This window comes from Gordionus sp. m RMFG-2023, chromosome 2 (genome assembly GCF_954871325.1).
Source record: "Gordionus sp. m RMFG-2023 chromosome 2, tfGorSpeb1-WG-v2, whole genome shotgun sequence".
Classification (NCBI taxonomy): domain Eukaryota; kingdom Metazoa; phylum Nematomorpha; class Gordioida; order Chordodea; family Parachordodidae; genus Gordionus; species Gordionus sp. m RMFG-2023.
Window position 1 is genome coordinate 8,176,771 of NC_088776.1, and position 17,848 is coordinate 8,194,618.

The 17,848-nt window shown below is 24.7% G+C and overlaps 1 protein-coding gene across 1 annotated transcript; it reads left to right on the plus strand.

Moving 5' to 3' along the window:
• Positions 1 to 7,534: 7,534 nt before the first annotated feature.
• On the plus strand, positions 7,535 to 8,405 carry LOC135924704 (beta-1,3-galactosyltransferase 6-like). The gene is made up of 2 exons (XM_065459808.1): positions 7,535 to 7,583; positions 7,628 to 8,405. Exon 2 carries the CDS (start codon positions 7,639 to 7,641, stop codon positions 8,326 to 8,328), a length of 690 nt encoding a protein of 229 aa, XP_065315880.1. The 5' UTR covers positions 7,535 to 7,583; positions 7,628 to 7,638; the 3' UTR covers positions 8,329 to 8,405.
• The last annotated feature ends 9,443 nt before the right edge of the window (positions 8,406 to 17,848 follow it).

Genomic DNA, 17,848 nt, shown 5'->3' on the forward strand with positions numbered 1-17,848 from the left:
AAAATGACGAACCTATACATGGGAAAATTGGGTGAGGAAGTTTGGATTTGTGCAGCTTAGGTTTTGTAGAATATTTGAATGTGTAAAATGTGGAGGAAGAGTAAATGAGAATTAAATTTCACAATTTATAGTAAACATCTTTTTATATAAATGCCTAAATTTATGATAATTTTAACTACATTCGAATTCGCTGAATACAATCTTTGTGATATTTCTAAATTTTAGATAAATTGTGCAAGAAATTAATATTTTGAACATTTTGAATTGCAAATCTTTACGTGCCATCTGGACAATCGTTGAGGATGCAAAATTCTGAGTAGTCGCGTTAAAAAAAGATCGAGTGAGAAGTACTTTCTGGAATATTGGGTATCTTATCATATTAACTATATTTGTGTTTGAATTTTTCAGTCCCATCAGGCTTATTAATCTCCTTTTATAAGGATCGAATCACAATCACAATTTTTTCAAAAACTATAGATCGAAATCAAAGATTAAATTTTTTTTTTTAAAAAAAAGGATCGCGATCACCATTCTTATATGGATTATATGTAAAGTAACGTCAAAAAGTAACATCGTTACTACCGTCGTTACTTTTTTTGAAGAAAACGTCATTCGTTACCTTTTTCTAGAAGTAACGAGTAACGTAACACGTTTCTTTTTTTGAGTAACCGTAACGCAAAACGTTACTTGTTATTTTGTATTTTTTCTTAAAAAATATCAACAAAAAGAAAAACATATTTTATGTATAAAAAATTATTTTTATTTATTTTTTAATTATTAATATAAATAATTTAAGCCGAGTTTTAATTCATTTCAACCACTTCTTTCATTTTTATTTTAATTTCTCGTTGTTAAATTTTCTGTCGAAATTAATATTCAATCAAAATTTTAAGTAAATGTTAATAATGATATTATTATTCTTATAATTTATTTTAAGAATATTATGTAGGTCCATAGTACTTACTTCTTCAGATGAAAATGATTTAACCTTTCTTTGACCCCAATTTGAAATATATTTTAAACCAATAAAGAAAATTAATGATACCAAGTCTACACTATGTAAATGTAAATTATATCCCAACACATATATTTTAACCTCAATGTCCAGCAGTCTAAACTTAAAAAAGCATCAAGGTAAAAAGATGAATTTTACTTTAATAATAAAATAATATTCTTTCATAATAATTTGAAAAGCTTAATCATGGAATTAAAATATAAGTAGGGTTGTGCCGATATTAAATATCGGATCAAATCAGCTCCGATATTTAGCGTTTACCAAAAATATAGGATCGAGCACATACCTGTAAAAACCGATCCGGTCTTTTTACTTTTTTTCTTTTTTTTTGTTATTTTATGTTATATATATTTATTTTACATTATTATAATATTTTCTAAATAATTTTTTTTAAGCAATGCAAATGCAAAACACCCTTTAAATTTTATTTTAAAATAGATTTATAGTATATTAAAAGTTTTTTTCAAAAAAAATAGAAAAGAACACCCAAAGTTTTAATTATTTTAAATTTTTTTTAATAATAACGCCAATTTTATTGTTTATACTTTAAATAAAAGAATTTTTTAAAATATGGTATCTAAATTATGGAAATATTTTACAAAAGACAAAGATAATTTTGCAAAATGCGTTATCTGCGGAATCATCTGAGTTTATCTTCAGTAAGGCAGGGGATATAGATACTCCATATCGCAGAAGCTTATTGCCAGAAATTCTAGAGGCTCTCGTATTTATTTTAAAAAATCTAATATTATAATTTTATATATTAAATACAATTTTATAATTCATATCAACATAAAATGGATATATTATAAAATATATGTTTTTTTAATTATAGTCTTAATTGTAGAAATAAAAAAATTAAATTAAATGCATATTTTGATTTTTTGCAAAAAAATATTGATTTCTTAATTACATTTGGTTCAAAGGAGGGTGGTGAAAAATCAAAATAAATATCAAATCGGTATTAGTAGCGGATCGGTTTTCAATATCGGATGAGATCGGTGAAAAATATGTGAATCGGCACAGCCCTAAAGCAATTTTATACTACAGTATTGGGCTGGGAACCAACATTAAAAACCCAAGATTAATAAAATATTAGTATTGGTTCAAAGTATTATATTGAGTTTTTTATATCTTCTATTTCTTGTTTTAGTATTGCTATTGGTTTGACTATAATTGTTAATAAATTTAAAGAATAAAAAATAGTGATTTTAAAAAACTTTTTTAAAATATGAAATAGTGGCGTAGCCAGGATTTATCCAATAACAAAATTTTACAAAGAATTTAATTATAGATTTTATTTATTATTAAAATCCCATTATTTAACCAGCTGTTTTGAGCACTAAGGGCTTGTTTGTCTGATCAAAATTTTGAAATTAATTGTTGCTAAAAATAAATAAAAAATTGTTACATAAAGATGTTATCTTATAATATATTATTGTTGTATAATTCTATTTATATTATAATTAAATATATTAATATTTTTTTTTACAAAACGATCTTATATATTTTGTATTCCATATTAAATCAACCAAAAAATGTCGATTCTCAACCAGACCCCCTTCGATTTTTTTAAAATTTGTATGTTGGTAGTATATACACTAACTAATAAAAATGTAAAATTTTACTTTTCAAATCGGCTTACTTCATGAGATATGACGTGAAAATTCCAAAATACAGTATATTTAATTTTAAATATCTCAAAAAGTAATTAAGCTGATGGCATGATTTAAATTTTATTAAATAGCTCTAAAATAGCCCTTTAATATTATATAAAAATTATTTTATTAATAAAAAGTCTATTACCAAAAACAGTAAATAGAACCGGAAATAGCTATAAAATAAAAATTGCTCTTTTTTTTTCTTTCAATTTTTTTTACAAATAGACATTATACTTCTTAATATTTGTACAAAATTTTAGATTGGGACCATTACTGGGCCAATAGTTATTACGCTTTAAATATAAATAGTATGGCTTAAATCCTAAATTATACCAAATATATAGTAATTTACGAAACAAATAAAAAGAAAATTCCTTTATGATCGGGCAGATTATATTTTTTTATAAATGTTTGGGCTGTGAGCCCACTAGTAGACATTATGTTATATTTAACATATAAGTTTAGCGATTTTATTTTAGAGAGAAAATAATTGTAAAAATATTTATAACTTTATTTAGCTAATTATTTATATTACATGAATATAAAATGGAAAATTATTAATTTAAATAATATCATACATTAAATTATCTAATGAATTAGAATAACGTTTGACTTTCATTTTTTCCATTAACTTTCATTGATATAAAATTATTCATACCTGGCATAAGTCTGCTGTTTTCGTCAGAATTATAAAATTCTATTACTTTATTTGCAATGTCATCCGGAATTATTCTACTTGGCTTTATGATATTTGGGTTTGACAAAACACCCTTTTCTTCAACTAATTGTTTAGCTGTCCGGGCCATAAAATTTGTGGTTGAAAATTCCTTTTCAATTTTATCAAGAGTCCAAGATTTTGGTAAAACTGTTAAAATTTGTATTTTTTCATTGCGAGAACTTGTAGCAAATTTTTCTTTCAGTTGATTTATGATTTCGGCTTCATCTTTTTTTGCTTGATCCTCTAGATTTATTTTAAAAACTTTTTTAATTTTTCCCTGAATTTTCAAAAATTTATTTACAGGATATTTTTTTCATTTAACCTTTTCTTTTTAATAGGTGTCTCCCCTAAAAATGGCAAAGTTTCATTTAAAGTTGAAATTGAAGTATTAAAATCTGTATAAGAGTCGGGATTATTGCATGGTTGATCAGGTTCAGAATCGCTAAATGTTTCATTAATAGTTGAGGTAGAAGGTAAGTTAGAAATAGAAGGTAATGTGATAGGGATCGTAGAAGTAAAAGGTGAGATCAGATTTGTTGGATATTTTTTTATTTTTTTCCGGCACTACAAATTTTTTGATTAATTGATAAGCTAGAATTCACTTCTATCATCCATTGTAAAACATTTCTAAGATCGTAGCGTACTGAATGAGATTTTATTCTAAAGGGATTACAGCACTTTACTGGAATATAAATATCTTTTCTAGACATTTAAATTTTTTTGGTAAGGAATAAAAGATAGCTATTAATTTTATATAATTATTTTAAATTAAAAATAAATTGGATAATGAATACCGATAATTTAATTTTCTTAGAAAAATGGCTTTATAAAATATCAATATAAATGACGGCTGTTGCTGTTGGAATTATTTTATTTGGTAATTAATTATAAGTAGAAAATAATCTTTATGAAAATATATTTCTGACGACACAAAGATAATTTTTTATTAGGCAAAGAAAATAATCTACATAATTCACTCATAGAATTGCCAGGTCAAAAATCTCGAATTTAAGAAGAAAATTTTTTTTTTGGGGGGGGGGGGGCGAATATAAATCTTAAGATGGGGTTCGGATTTCAGTTTTAATACTATTATTCACAAATATTATCACTTTTGTTAAAAAAATAATTACTCATTTCGTATAATATAGAATCTAAGCCATACTATTTATATTTAAAGCGTAATAACTATTGGCCCAGTAATGGTCTCAATCTAGGATTTTGTACAAATATTAAGATATTTGTTAAAAAAATTTGAAAGAAAAAAAAAGGGCAATTTTTATTTTATAACTATTTCCGGTTTTCTATTTCCGGTTTTTGGTAATAAAATTATTTTCAATATAATAAATTTTATATCATATTAAAGGGCTATTCTAGAGTTATTTAATAAAGTTTAAATTATACCTTTAGCTTAATTACTTTTTGAGATATTTAAAATTAAATTTGGTGTGTTATAAACTTTTCGCGTTTCTAAAGATGACCATATCTCATGAAGTAAGCTGAGTTGAGAAATAAAATTTTATATTATTGCTAGTTAGTGTATATCAGTGGCGTAGCTAGGAATTTTCCTTAGAGGGGGTCCATACATATAAAAGCCTGGGGGCTTCGCCCCCAGACCCCTTTAACGGGCCTTCGGCCGGGTTTATCTTACAAATCATAACCATATCTTCGATAATATATAATAAATATATTTTTTAAATGCATCAATAATCTGTTTTATAATTTAGTAGCTTATTCTCAATGACTTTATAATAATACTATCAAGATAATTTCAATAGTAATAAAATATCCTTCCACAAACATCAAAACCAGAAAAATTTAAATATTATTGGTATTTATTTGATATAAAGTCACCACTTATAAGTCTTTTGAACGTATAATCTAAAAATAAATTTTTGTTCTGGGAGGGGTCCAAACCCGAAAACCACCCCCGTAGCTACGCCACTGGTGTATATACTACCATCATGCAAATTTTAAAAAAAATCGAAGAGGGTCGGGTTGAATTTTCAGTTGATTTGATATGGAATACAACATATTCTTTTTGTATAGTTTTATTTTATTATATATTGTCGGGAAAAAATAAATATTATTTTTGTAATAAATATTATTGTATATATTTAATTTTTTTAAGTAACGAGTAGCCCGTTACTTTTCTGAAAAGTCAGTAACGCGCGTTCCTTTTTTGAAAAGGTAACGAGTAACGGTAACGCGTTGTAGTAACGTTTACAGCACTAGATTATACAAATATTTTTTTTGATGAAAAGCCCGATGAAAAATTAAATGAATAAAAATATTAATTATATGTTATTTTTTGTAAATAATATTTTATTATTATATAACATATATACCAATAATTTTGTAATTAAATACAAAGATGTAGCGGAATTTATCTAAGAAATAAAAGGGAGGGGAGAAGGGGGGGGGGTTTATATTTTATTATTTAGTTGCACTTCATAGATTTGGGTGCTTTAAATGGTTTGGCAGTTAGTTCAAAATAAAACTAATTATATAACTAAATAATAAAAAATTTCCAAAATTGGCATCATGCTAGAACAAAAATTATTGAATATATGAGTGGGTCAATATGTAATGTCTGATTATTACTTACTAATTTATCAAACAGTTCCAATTAAATAAAAAACCAGTTATTAACAAAAAACTATAATGGTATTGACACGCCTTAGCCTGAATCTTATCGGAATTAGTCTAAATGCCAAATTTCTTTTTCGCATTTAATTGATATTGTTTATTTAATGGTTTATTTAATCGATAAAGAAGTAAAATAGTAAATCTTATTTTATTTTGAATCGAATTATGCTTTTAAAAATTAATTGTAATTCTAGTATTAAGACGCAGTCTTCTATTCAACTTTTAAAGGCTCTAATTTTAAGACTACTTAATTAATATACATTTTAGTTTTATTCTTCAATCTGTTTGCTAAAAAGTATAAATAAAAATGTTATTAAAAAATAACTCTATAAAATTATTCTCGCAAGGTAAAATGGGAAGTACTAAAAATATCATAATAAAAAAAACGCTAAATAAATGAAATATAATAATTTTAATCATAATTTCTAAGTGTAAGACTCAGCTATAGCCTCAATATATAATAATGTAATAGTAGTAGCATAAGAAAAATTAGTCAAATAGACTTGTGACCTTTTTTGAAAAAAGGATCAAAAGGATTGTTTAACAAATTGATCTCTATTCGGATTTCGAAAATCATTGATAGAGGCAATTAATTGATAGAATCCAGATGGGTTAATGTCTGTATTTTCTTACTTTCTTAAATATCTTTTTAAATAAGGGCATTTCTGCCCATGTGATTATTCTATTTTTTCAGAATCTGTTTTTACCATTTCAAAATTTATTTAGGAGCTCTTAGAGCTGTAAACTAAAAAATCTGGGGTATAAATTTTTATTTTAATCAAGAATTGCATATTCAGCATGTACCAAGAGGAAATGGACATATTTCATTATTTATTATGTTTTAATAATATGAATTAGGTAATATATCAAAATAATCGGTATATTATATCAAAATTTAAATAAATGATAAATACTATTTAATAATATTAAGTACAATTATAATCAAAATGATAATTAAGCAATGTTATGGTCAAATTATTAGTATTACTTTTTAATACTATTCACTTCTAAGTGTATTAAATGGAATAAAAAATGAAATCAAGAAATTTAGCTGGGAACAACAGGAAGGATTGGGTTCCAAATTATGACCGATCTGTGCCTGTGGTTACCAGCAGAGCAGTGGCGACATTAACGGAAGTTAGCTGAAAAAAGATAATTTTGGATAATGTTAGCTAAAAAAAATAAAGTAGGTAATTATGAAAATAATTTTAAAAAAATTACTTATGATATGATGTTAAATCAAATGATTTTTATATCTTTTTGAATCTGTCACAATCTTGGATAACTTACATGACAGCTTTTGTCGTTAATCAAAATAACACCTGAATTCTTAGGTTATTATGAAATTGAAAGTTTCATATTTTTTTATTTTAAGTTATATAATATGTTTACATTTGATATTTATTATATTAATATATAATTTAAAATTTGATAAGCCAATATTTATAAATCCTTTAAATGTCAAAAAAAAATATTCAATTATTGTTGCAATAATGACTGCCCCTTTAAATATATATCAGAGAAATATTATTAGAAAAACATGGTTACAACTTGATTCTCAAAATTCGATACACTATTTTTTTATAGGGGTCAGAAATATGAAAAAATCAATATTGAGTAGTCTTATAAATGAAAATGCTATGTATGGAGATCTTGTACTGTTACCAGACATTTCAGATGCTTACAATATAATTAGCCAGAAACTACTTGATATGATTAAATGGTCCTATGATAATATTGAATTTAATTATTTTATTAAAGTTGATGATGATTCATTTGTTAAATTAGATATTTTAGCTAATGATTTGATCTCAAAATATCATAATAAAAATATATATATGGGATATTTTGTTGGCAATGCAAAAGTCTATAAATCAGGTAAATGGGCTGAAAATTCTTGGTTTCTTTGTGATAGATATTTACCTTATGCTAGAGGAGGTGGTTATGTTATATCATTTTTTATTGCTCAATATTTAGCAAATAATTATCACTTATTAAAAGTATATAATAATGAAGATACTAGTCTTGGGGTATGGACAGCCCCTTTAGATATTATTAGAATTCATGATACTCGATTTAACACAGAATACATATCTCGCGGATGTTATGAAGATTATGTTATTATGCATAAGCAAAATGTTGAAGATATGCAAAAAATGTATGATATGTATAAGAGTTCAGGCAATATATGCGAGAAGGAATCAGCCACTATGGATATATATGAATATAATTGGACAGTTTTGCCATTTAATTGTTGTAAAAAGAAACCAAAATCAATTCTTTTATAAAATTTTATATATAAAATTATATTTTGGTAATATAAAACATACAATCATGGTATTATACTTTATTTGCAATCATTTCTAATGTGATCTCTAAATTTTAAATGTAAAATAAAAAATTTTTTATCCGAATAATTTATTAAGAATAATCACATATCAGATCACCAAAAGTAAATAATTCTTAAGTATAACCCTCTATAAATCTGACTTGAATTATGATTAAATAGTATATTTAAACATAAGCATTAAATTACAACATAGATAAATATTCAAGGTGTCTTTAACATATTTTTTTATTTTTACTAATACACTTCTATTTTACAAAATTGGCATATTAAAATAAATTACAATTATCTCATGTTATTTGTAATTCATCTGGAAACATGAATTCACATTTTTCTGCCATCTCTGATAGGATGCCTAAATTTTTGCTAATTCTGATATAACTAATTCCAATAGTGCAGATACTTTACTTTTTAAAATTCATTTTTTATATAAAAAGTATGACAGGGAGGAGGGGGTGGGGGGTGCTTATGAAAATTATAATTAAAGTTTAAAGAAAGATATTGGGACAATTTTATTTATGATAAAATTATTTTGGTCGGGGGGTGAGGGATGTTTTAAAGATAGATGCTAAGTTGTAATCATTTCCAGTAAATCCATCAAAATAAGCAATCATTTCATAATAATTTATTTTAAAGATATTCAATAAGATCAAATTTTTTGCTATCAATCTGTTTAATTTTTGATGATTTTTTGAATCAGATTATATTTTGATATAAGATTCATCGCAAATATCTATTAAATGAAAATTTTTCTCTGAGTATGTTGCACTGAAAGGTGACCTAACAACATCTCAGTTATTTAATTATACAAGAATGAAGAGAACAATATTCAATCATATTCTTAACTTGATATTTAATGACATCAATCCTAAAGATACTAACTGCAATAAGCAAGTGGATGCAGAGGATAGGCTATTGCTCTCCTTAAGGTAATATTTATTTAATTATCCTATATTTATAAAAGATATTTAATAACTGGTATGTCGTTTTCACAATTAACATACAGTTCAAGGATATCAAAATCATGTGTTGCATATATAGCTAATCAGAGGGCAATTTGGAATGCAGCTAGATATTTACATGCCAAAACCTTCAAGAAAGGATTGGGAAAGAGTACATTAAATTTATATATTCTAATAATTTAATATATAATTATTTAGATTTCACAAGAGTTCCTGCTTCATTCAGGGTTCCCTAATTGTTTTGGTGCCTTGTATGGAAAACATATCTATATAATGTCCTCCCAATAGTGGATCTCAATTTTTTTGTTACAAACATAGATTTACTTTAGTTTTGTTAGCCTTAACAGACATAAATAAAAAATTCATATTTATTGATGTTGTGGCTTATGGAAAGCAGAGTGATAGGGGAGTATTTATAAATAGCTCCTTGTATAGAGGTTAAATTAAAGTTATTTTTAACTAATTAAATCAATTATATTTAAAAATAAAGTGCAGAAATTGTTAACCAGATTCTTGATCTACCAATCTCATATTATATTCTCATTCCTCTATAGATAGACCTTTTTTAGGATAGGATTTCATCAAATAAGTTGTCAGTGGAAATGCATCGCCACCATTACATAAGGCATATTTTCACTAAGGCCAGGAAATGGATTGGCCGGTGGTAGATCAAGAGTCTGGTTAACAATTTCTGCTATTTATTTTTAAATATAAATGATTTAATGAGTTAAAAATAATTTTAATTTAACCTCTATACAAGGAGCTATTTTTTAAATACTCCCCCATCACTCTGCTTTCCATAAGCCCCAACATTAATAAATAGGAATTTTCTATTTATGTCTGTTAAGACTAACAAAACTAAATAAACCTATGTTTGTAACAAAAAAATTGAGATCCACTATTGGGAGGACATTTTATATAGATATGTTTTCCATCCAAGGCATCAAAACAATTGGGGAACATGAATGAAGCAGGAACTCTTGTGAGATCTGAATAATTATATATTAAATTATTAGAATATATAAATTTAATGTACTCTTTCCCAATCCTTTCTTGAAGGTTTTGGCATGTAAATATCTTTAGCTACATTCCAAATTGCCTTGCATACTGATTTAACTATATATACAACACATGATTTTGATATCCTTGAATTGTACGATAATTGTGAAAACGACATACCAGTTATTAAATATCTTTTATGAATAAATATAGGATAATTAAATAATTATTACCTTAAGGTAAAGAATAGCCTATCCTCTGCATCTACTTGCTTATTGCAGTTAGTAGCTTTAGGATTGATGTCATTAAATATCAAGTTAAGAATATGATTGAATGTTGTTGTTATATAACAATAACGATGGTAAGAAAAACAGTTTTAAGTTATAGTTATTTTATTCTAAAACTAAAAAATGATACTAAAAATAAATATAAAATAAGGTATATATATATATATTATAAAAAAAACAATTTAAACGAAATATATATTTTAAGGCTAAACAATTTAAGTTAAATAAAAAATCAATCAATCAACATTCCCCTTCTTCTGAAAAGTCTTCCCATAATCCATCTGAGCTGTCGTCGAAAATTTGTCGTTCAAATGGTGGTTCATTTTGATTGTTCAAGTCATTCATAGTCGTTGTAACGCTGGCTTGATTATATCGTTCCGAGTACGTAGGCTTGTCGTCATTTATTGTTATTATCACCAGTTGTAAAATTATCATTATTAAATAGAATTTCGGAATATATGAATAATTAGAGAATCGATCAAATTTGGATGTTAGAATAATAAAAGGATGATAAATCAACAAGATTATGTTATTACAATGAAACCTTATTCCGGTTCATCTTTTGGAAGAATATAACCTAACAAATGAAATTGAATTTTGATGTCTATGGATTCAAATATTCTTAACTCACTCCTTATCATGAATATAATTATTCAAGACTAAAAAACAGATAAGATATATTTATTTATTTATAATATTAATTAATAAATTACTATTATAATATCGGAAAGGGTAAGTTCCACTCATTTAGTTAAACTACAACTGGGTACAAGGTTTGTTGGTATCCTTGAGAAAAAAAATCGGCATAATTTTATGAAATTCACGTTCGCTCATTTTGTGCAGGTCTATGACCAACGTGCTAGATAAGAAAAGATAATATTTTTAACCTTTTTTTTTGCTTTTTAGTCTTTAATTTATTTTTACATGTTTTAATATATTAAGTTATATAATCTTTTAGATATACAGAAAAGAATCAATAATATATGTATTGTTTTTATAAAAGATATGTACATCTGTACACCCATCTCTCTCTTCAGAAATTTAAACTTTATGCCCTTATTAATTTAAAAAGTATTTTGAAATAATAATAATTCATAAGATTGTTTTTAGTAAAAAATAATTTTTTGAGTCTCAAATTTTTAGAAAAAGATCTCTTCATCACATCCTTAAGTATTCTTCTAGGATGAAGACGTTTAGTTTTTATATGACTTCTCTTAGTGATACTTTTAATTGTCTTCAAATGTATAAGTCTCAATTTTTTTTTATCGCATTTAGTAAGAGTTTTTTTAATTTTATTATTTTCTTTAATCTTTGTTTCATTGTTTTCTTTAATGTTTATTTCCTTTTTTATAATCTCGAATATTACAAATTTTACTATATAATTTATCTCTATTAGTTTATAAGAATCTCTTTCATTTTGAATATTTGGTTCTAATTCAATATTTTTCAATTTTTTGTTACTAAGAGATTTACCATTACAATGATAATTTCTTTTATTATAATGTGTTTCTTTATCATATTTATTGTCTAATTTATTTTTCTTATAATGGGATTCACAGTTATGACATCTAAAGTTAAATTTCTGTAGTATCTACAATTACAATTTTCATAATATATAAAATTATTATTGTTGCAATTTTTATTAAAATTAATATCATATATTTTAATAAAGTTTCGTCCAAAGTTGTTTTTAAAATGCTGAATAGATTGTTATAATTAATACTTCTATTATTATTATAATAACCTATGTCACTAGTATTATAATTTTTTTTAGACTGAATTTTGTCAATATGAAATCTATAATGATCTGGGAATTGAATTAAATACGGCCTATTTACGTAATATTTTTTAATTGTAGCTAAGAATTTATCTTTAGGCAATTTAGTTAATTCCCATTTTTGGTCATTATCTTAGAAATCAAATACGAAAAATATCAATGGGTAGGTCATCGAGAAATTTAACTGTTAATTCATTATAATATTTTCTAAGGTTATCTAAGTATTCATATATGTCCATTATGACTGATTTATATTCAAATTTTTTATTAAATTATTTTATTAAGTTATATTGGAATTTTATAATAACTTTCCTTTTTTTTTTACTTGGATTTAGAATAAATCGTCATTGGTGAATTCATAACCTATTGTCTAACTATCATTTTGGTTCTTGTAAGTTCATATACCCAATTTTAGTAATCATTTCCATTTATAACAACTCATATCCATAATAGATTCGTCTAGTTTGATATTAAGTTTAGTAATTCTCCTTCCCAGTTAAATCATCCATGTCATAATTTTGTTGTATCATTTATCGGCATATGCACAATATATATGAGATTTTTTTATATATCATTGTGAGTTATCATTCCGGGGCACCATGTTATATAACAATAAGATGGTAAGAAAAACGGTTTTAAAAACTAAAAAATGATACTAAAAATAAATATAAAATAAGGTATACATATGTATTATAAAAAAACAATTTAAACCAAATATATATTTTAAGGCTATAATAACAATTTAAGTTAAAAAAAAAATCAATCAACAGTTGTTCTCTTCACTCTTGTATAATTAAAGAAGGGAGATATTGTTAGGTCACCTTTCAGTGTAACATACTCAACTAATTGTCTTTTATTAAATATTTGCGATTTTTTTCCTCATTTTTTTATGTTTTAACAATAAATATAATGCTACCTTATTTTCCTGATCTGTGTTATTAAATTCCATTTTTTAATAAATAATTTAAAAATGCCGCCTCAATTTAAACAGAGCAAGTATTACGTTTTTTTTATTAAAAAAGTACGGCAAAACGCAAACGCTCAATTTGTGCACACTATTATTCTATTCTTTATAGTCATGAATCTTCACATTTCGTAAATATCAATATCCAATATAATTCATGCATTGAGACAAGACCTATTAATTGACCATTTTTATTTAATGTATCAATTGTTTCATAAATTTAATATAATTTATGTATTGAGACAAAAGATCGGCTCATTCATTACTCTTCCCATCTTATTCCTTCGCTTCCCTCAGTTTTATTTCCATCCCCATTTCTTCTAACCCATCCTTTATTGTCATTCTAAAATCTAAATAGCTTCATTTTTTAACTCTTTAGAGGAAAATATATAATGGCTAAAGAAATGGCACTTTTGAAAAGATGAACCAGAACACCGCCTAAGAGCTATAAAAGGCAGAAAGTTAAGAGCAAAAAAATAGGTAATTTAGAGCCTGAAAGATACAAAGCATTTAAAGCTAAAGATAAAAAAAAAGGAGGATGTCTTAGAGTTGTAAATAGATAGGTCATTTGGAACTCAAAAAGGTAGGGTAGGTTATTTAAGGCAAAAAAATCCAGGCAATTTACCGCTACGAAAGGCAGATAATTTAGAGGCAAAAGTTAAAAAAGGCAAGGCAGGAGCTAAAAAAAGGCAGAAATTTAAAAATAAACTTCCCTAAAATCTATTAATACTAATCTTATCTTCGAACTTTTCTACATAAAGAAATATTAACAAGTTTATTACTTTTTTTTTGAATTTCGCGTTAACGACCTCATATAACCCTCATAATAGCGGAAATTTTAAAATTTGGATTTTTTCCAAAAAAATATATTCACCATTCATTTTATTTATTTTTTAATTAAATTTTGAATCATTTTTTTTACACACAAAAAAAATAAAGAATATGAAGAAGTTTTATTCTTCCTATTATTTTATATATAAACTTTATATTTTAAAACAATTTTTATTATGCATAATTGTCACGTATATTTTTATAACATTTGTAATTAAAAGATCCAGGTAAACTGTCAAATATATTTTTATAACATCTATAATTACAGTCAAATATATTTTCTTAACATTAATAAACTCCATTTTTAATATTCTTTATTCAATTAAAAAAAATTCACATAATTCAAAAAAAAAACCATTAATTGTAATGTAATATCATATTTTCTCAAAAATATATTGAAAAACGTCCATATCTATCATTACAAATCGACAGATATAACAAATACATATTTCATTCTGCATTTAAAATTAAATTGGGAGGAACGAATTAAAAGAGTTCAATTGATTATTTTCTTATGGAAACAAATTCCAAACACACAAAATGCCTTCCAATGATTTAGAAAGATTATTTTTTGTATGTATTTTGTAATTATAAAATCTAATCAAATATCACGGAGTTGAATAATTATTTATCAAATTATCGCATAACAATTATAAAAACTTAAATTAATTTTGAAAAAATAAATAGTTTAAAATCTAAACTTTATTCAATATTTTTTAAAGTAATATTATTTCACCTTAAAAATCTATTTTTTTTTATATATATTGAAAAATATTATCTTTTTATCTCTATTATGTATACACACATAATCAGTGAAATAAATATTTATTATCTTAAGCCCGGAGAGTGTTTAATTAAAAATCTCACCCTCAACTTACATTTTATATAGCATATGAAAGTTTTATCACAGGTTTGAAAACCTTGATGGTAAAGTATTAAGCACACCTATAATCAATATTTCTAAAAACAATATAGGATTTTTGGCAGTATATATTTTATCTTTAGTAAAATTGAAAGTTATTTAAAATATTAGATATGGAATAATTAAAAAGAGAGGAGTGGATTTGTTATATTCTATATCTTTTTTTCAAAGTATTTAAAATAAGTTGTATTGTTTCTTTCTTTCTTTCAAGTTATATTATGTTGAGTTTAAATATCATATACTTACCCATTCTGTTACTTTCCCCTTTCACAAACACCATTATCAAATTGTGATTAATTAATCAAAATCCACCTTGTTGAATATTTAAGTATATTTTAAATAATTCAGCACAACAAAATATATGATTAAATGTTTTGTCTAAAAAATAAATAATACAAACAAAAAATTATTATTTTCATAAAGGCCTTAGGGCTATTAGTTCGACCTTATTTATGAAACTTATTTCTGTTTAGCCTTCCCTCGACAAATACTGCAGATAAAAATTCTGAAATCCCTATTTCCCAATCTCAAAGGATTTTTTATCCTAAGCTAAAAAGCTTTCAAATTAGGCTCTATTTTGGTTTAAGTATTAGGCGGCCTTGTTAATTTTCGTATTTTTATTTCACTTTTTTTTGATTTTTTTTCTTCTTTCATTTTATTTTTATTTTAGTCGAAGTAATATAGCCGATTAAACAGTCAGCTGTTTAGTAATAAGTCGAATGAGGATACGGCCTTAAAGTTATTAAATCTTTAAAAAAATATAAAAATTATCAAAAAAAGACAAATAATAATAAATGTCCTTAAAAATAGAAAAATATTTTTTTTGTAGGGGAAAATGTCAATAAACATCAATCTCAAACTGCTAATTACAAACAGGGCCTGATCATATCAGTTTATCTAGATATCAAGAGCCAAATATGCTTAACAGTTAATCTGGTATTATTTATGGAATAAAATATGGGCTGCTAGGGAATATGTGGATTACAGAAATGAAATTTATCCATTGGAGATTGATTGAAATAAATCTTAGGAAGGGGCATTTAAGAAATGGAGAATTTGTGAAAAATCGTAAATGAGGCGATAAATGGCACAAGTGGGTGACAAAATAAAAAAATTTTAGGAATGAGATAGTTAAAAAAAAACTTACGAAGTAAAAGGTTGAGAGCGAGGTGACCTTAATTATTATTAGATAAAATATAAATGGTAATATAATATATGATAGAACATCACAATGATTATTATTGCTAATAATAATTTATAATTGCTTCACAATGATTATTATTGCTAATAATAATTTATAATTGCTTCACAATGATTATTATTGCTAATAATAATTTATAATTGCTTAGAGTATAATGTTTTGGCTTTTGGTTTATTATGCGACGTGCGGGGATTGCTATTGTTATAGATATTCTCGAATTCCTCAATACAAACTTAGACCCGGAGCCAGAGAAAAAACTTTTAATCACTTGGTAAGGGTCCAATCTTTATATTTCTTTGCTAAATAGTCTATTTTCTTCTTTTGGTTAACTGTTAAATATAGATATAGCCTATGATCTAAGTAAAATGTACATTTACGGTATAAAAATTAAAATGACTTTATAAAATTTATAACTTAAAAGAATGAATTGTATTGTAAGAGATAGATAAAGTTTGGCATTTTATGACCATTTTAGAACAATGCCCAAAACAAGATATCATTTAATTATTTTCCCTATATAAATTGCCCTAACTTCGAAATTAGTTATCTAAAATAATTGAATCAATCATTGGAAATCTTAAAAACTAATTATAAATTACTAAATTAGAATCATTTTTTCAAAATATAACTATAAATACAAATATTTAGCGTGCGAATATTGGTAAAAGAGACAAAAATACAAAACCGGCCTTATTTTTGGTTTTGGGGTAGTAGTTTATGTGAACATTATTGGCTGTCATATTAACTGTTTCTCTTTTCTAACATTTTTAGAATAATGTATTTTATATTATATATAATATATAATTGAGCTATATATTATATGATAATAATTATAATAATATTTTACATCATTTATATAAAAATAAACATTGTATATTAGGTAAATATGATTAATAAAATGTTGCTGAAATATATTATAAATTATCATATGTTAAAACTTCAAAAAACTTCTTTCAGCACTTGTCACGATTGCTAATATTTTTAGTAGAATTCGAGAGATGTTGTTGTATTTGGTCAAAAAGTATACCATAAATAATTTAATAACAACTTTGATCTGCTATCTGATTCAGAAAGTCTAATAAGCAATTTAAGGAAGATCCAACACACGATTTATCATTAGAATATGTGAGAAACGTTGCTAGTGTTCTGTATATCAAGAAAGGGGCAACTGTTCAAAAAATGTGAAATGCAGACAAACAAAAAACTTAGGAAATATTTCTTATATATTATAGAAAAAAATATTGCTAAAGGTAATACTTTTAAATGAGTTATTTTTAGAAGATCGCAAAATAAGACATATCTTAGAGATTCCTATAAACTTCCTAAATATTTCTTTCCCTAATATTTATCAATATTTATCCTCGGGAATTTATAGAATATAGTAAAAATATTGCAAATTTATTTTGTTTTTTTTGAATTTTTCACGTTTTTAGATCTCACTCATAATGGCACAGATTTTAATTTTCTCTTCAAAATATTCTCTCGTTTCTAAAATGTATACACATTTATTTAAATATT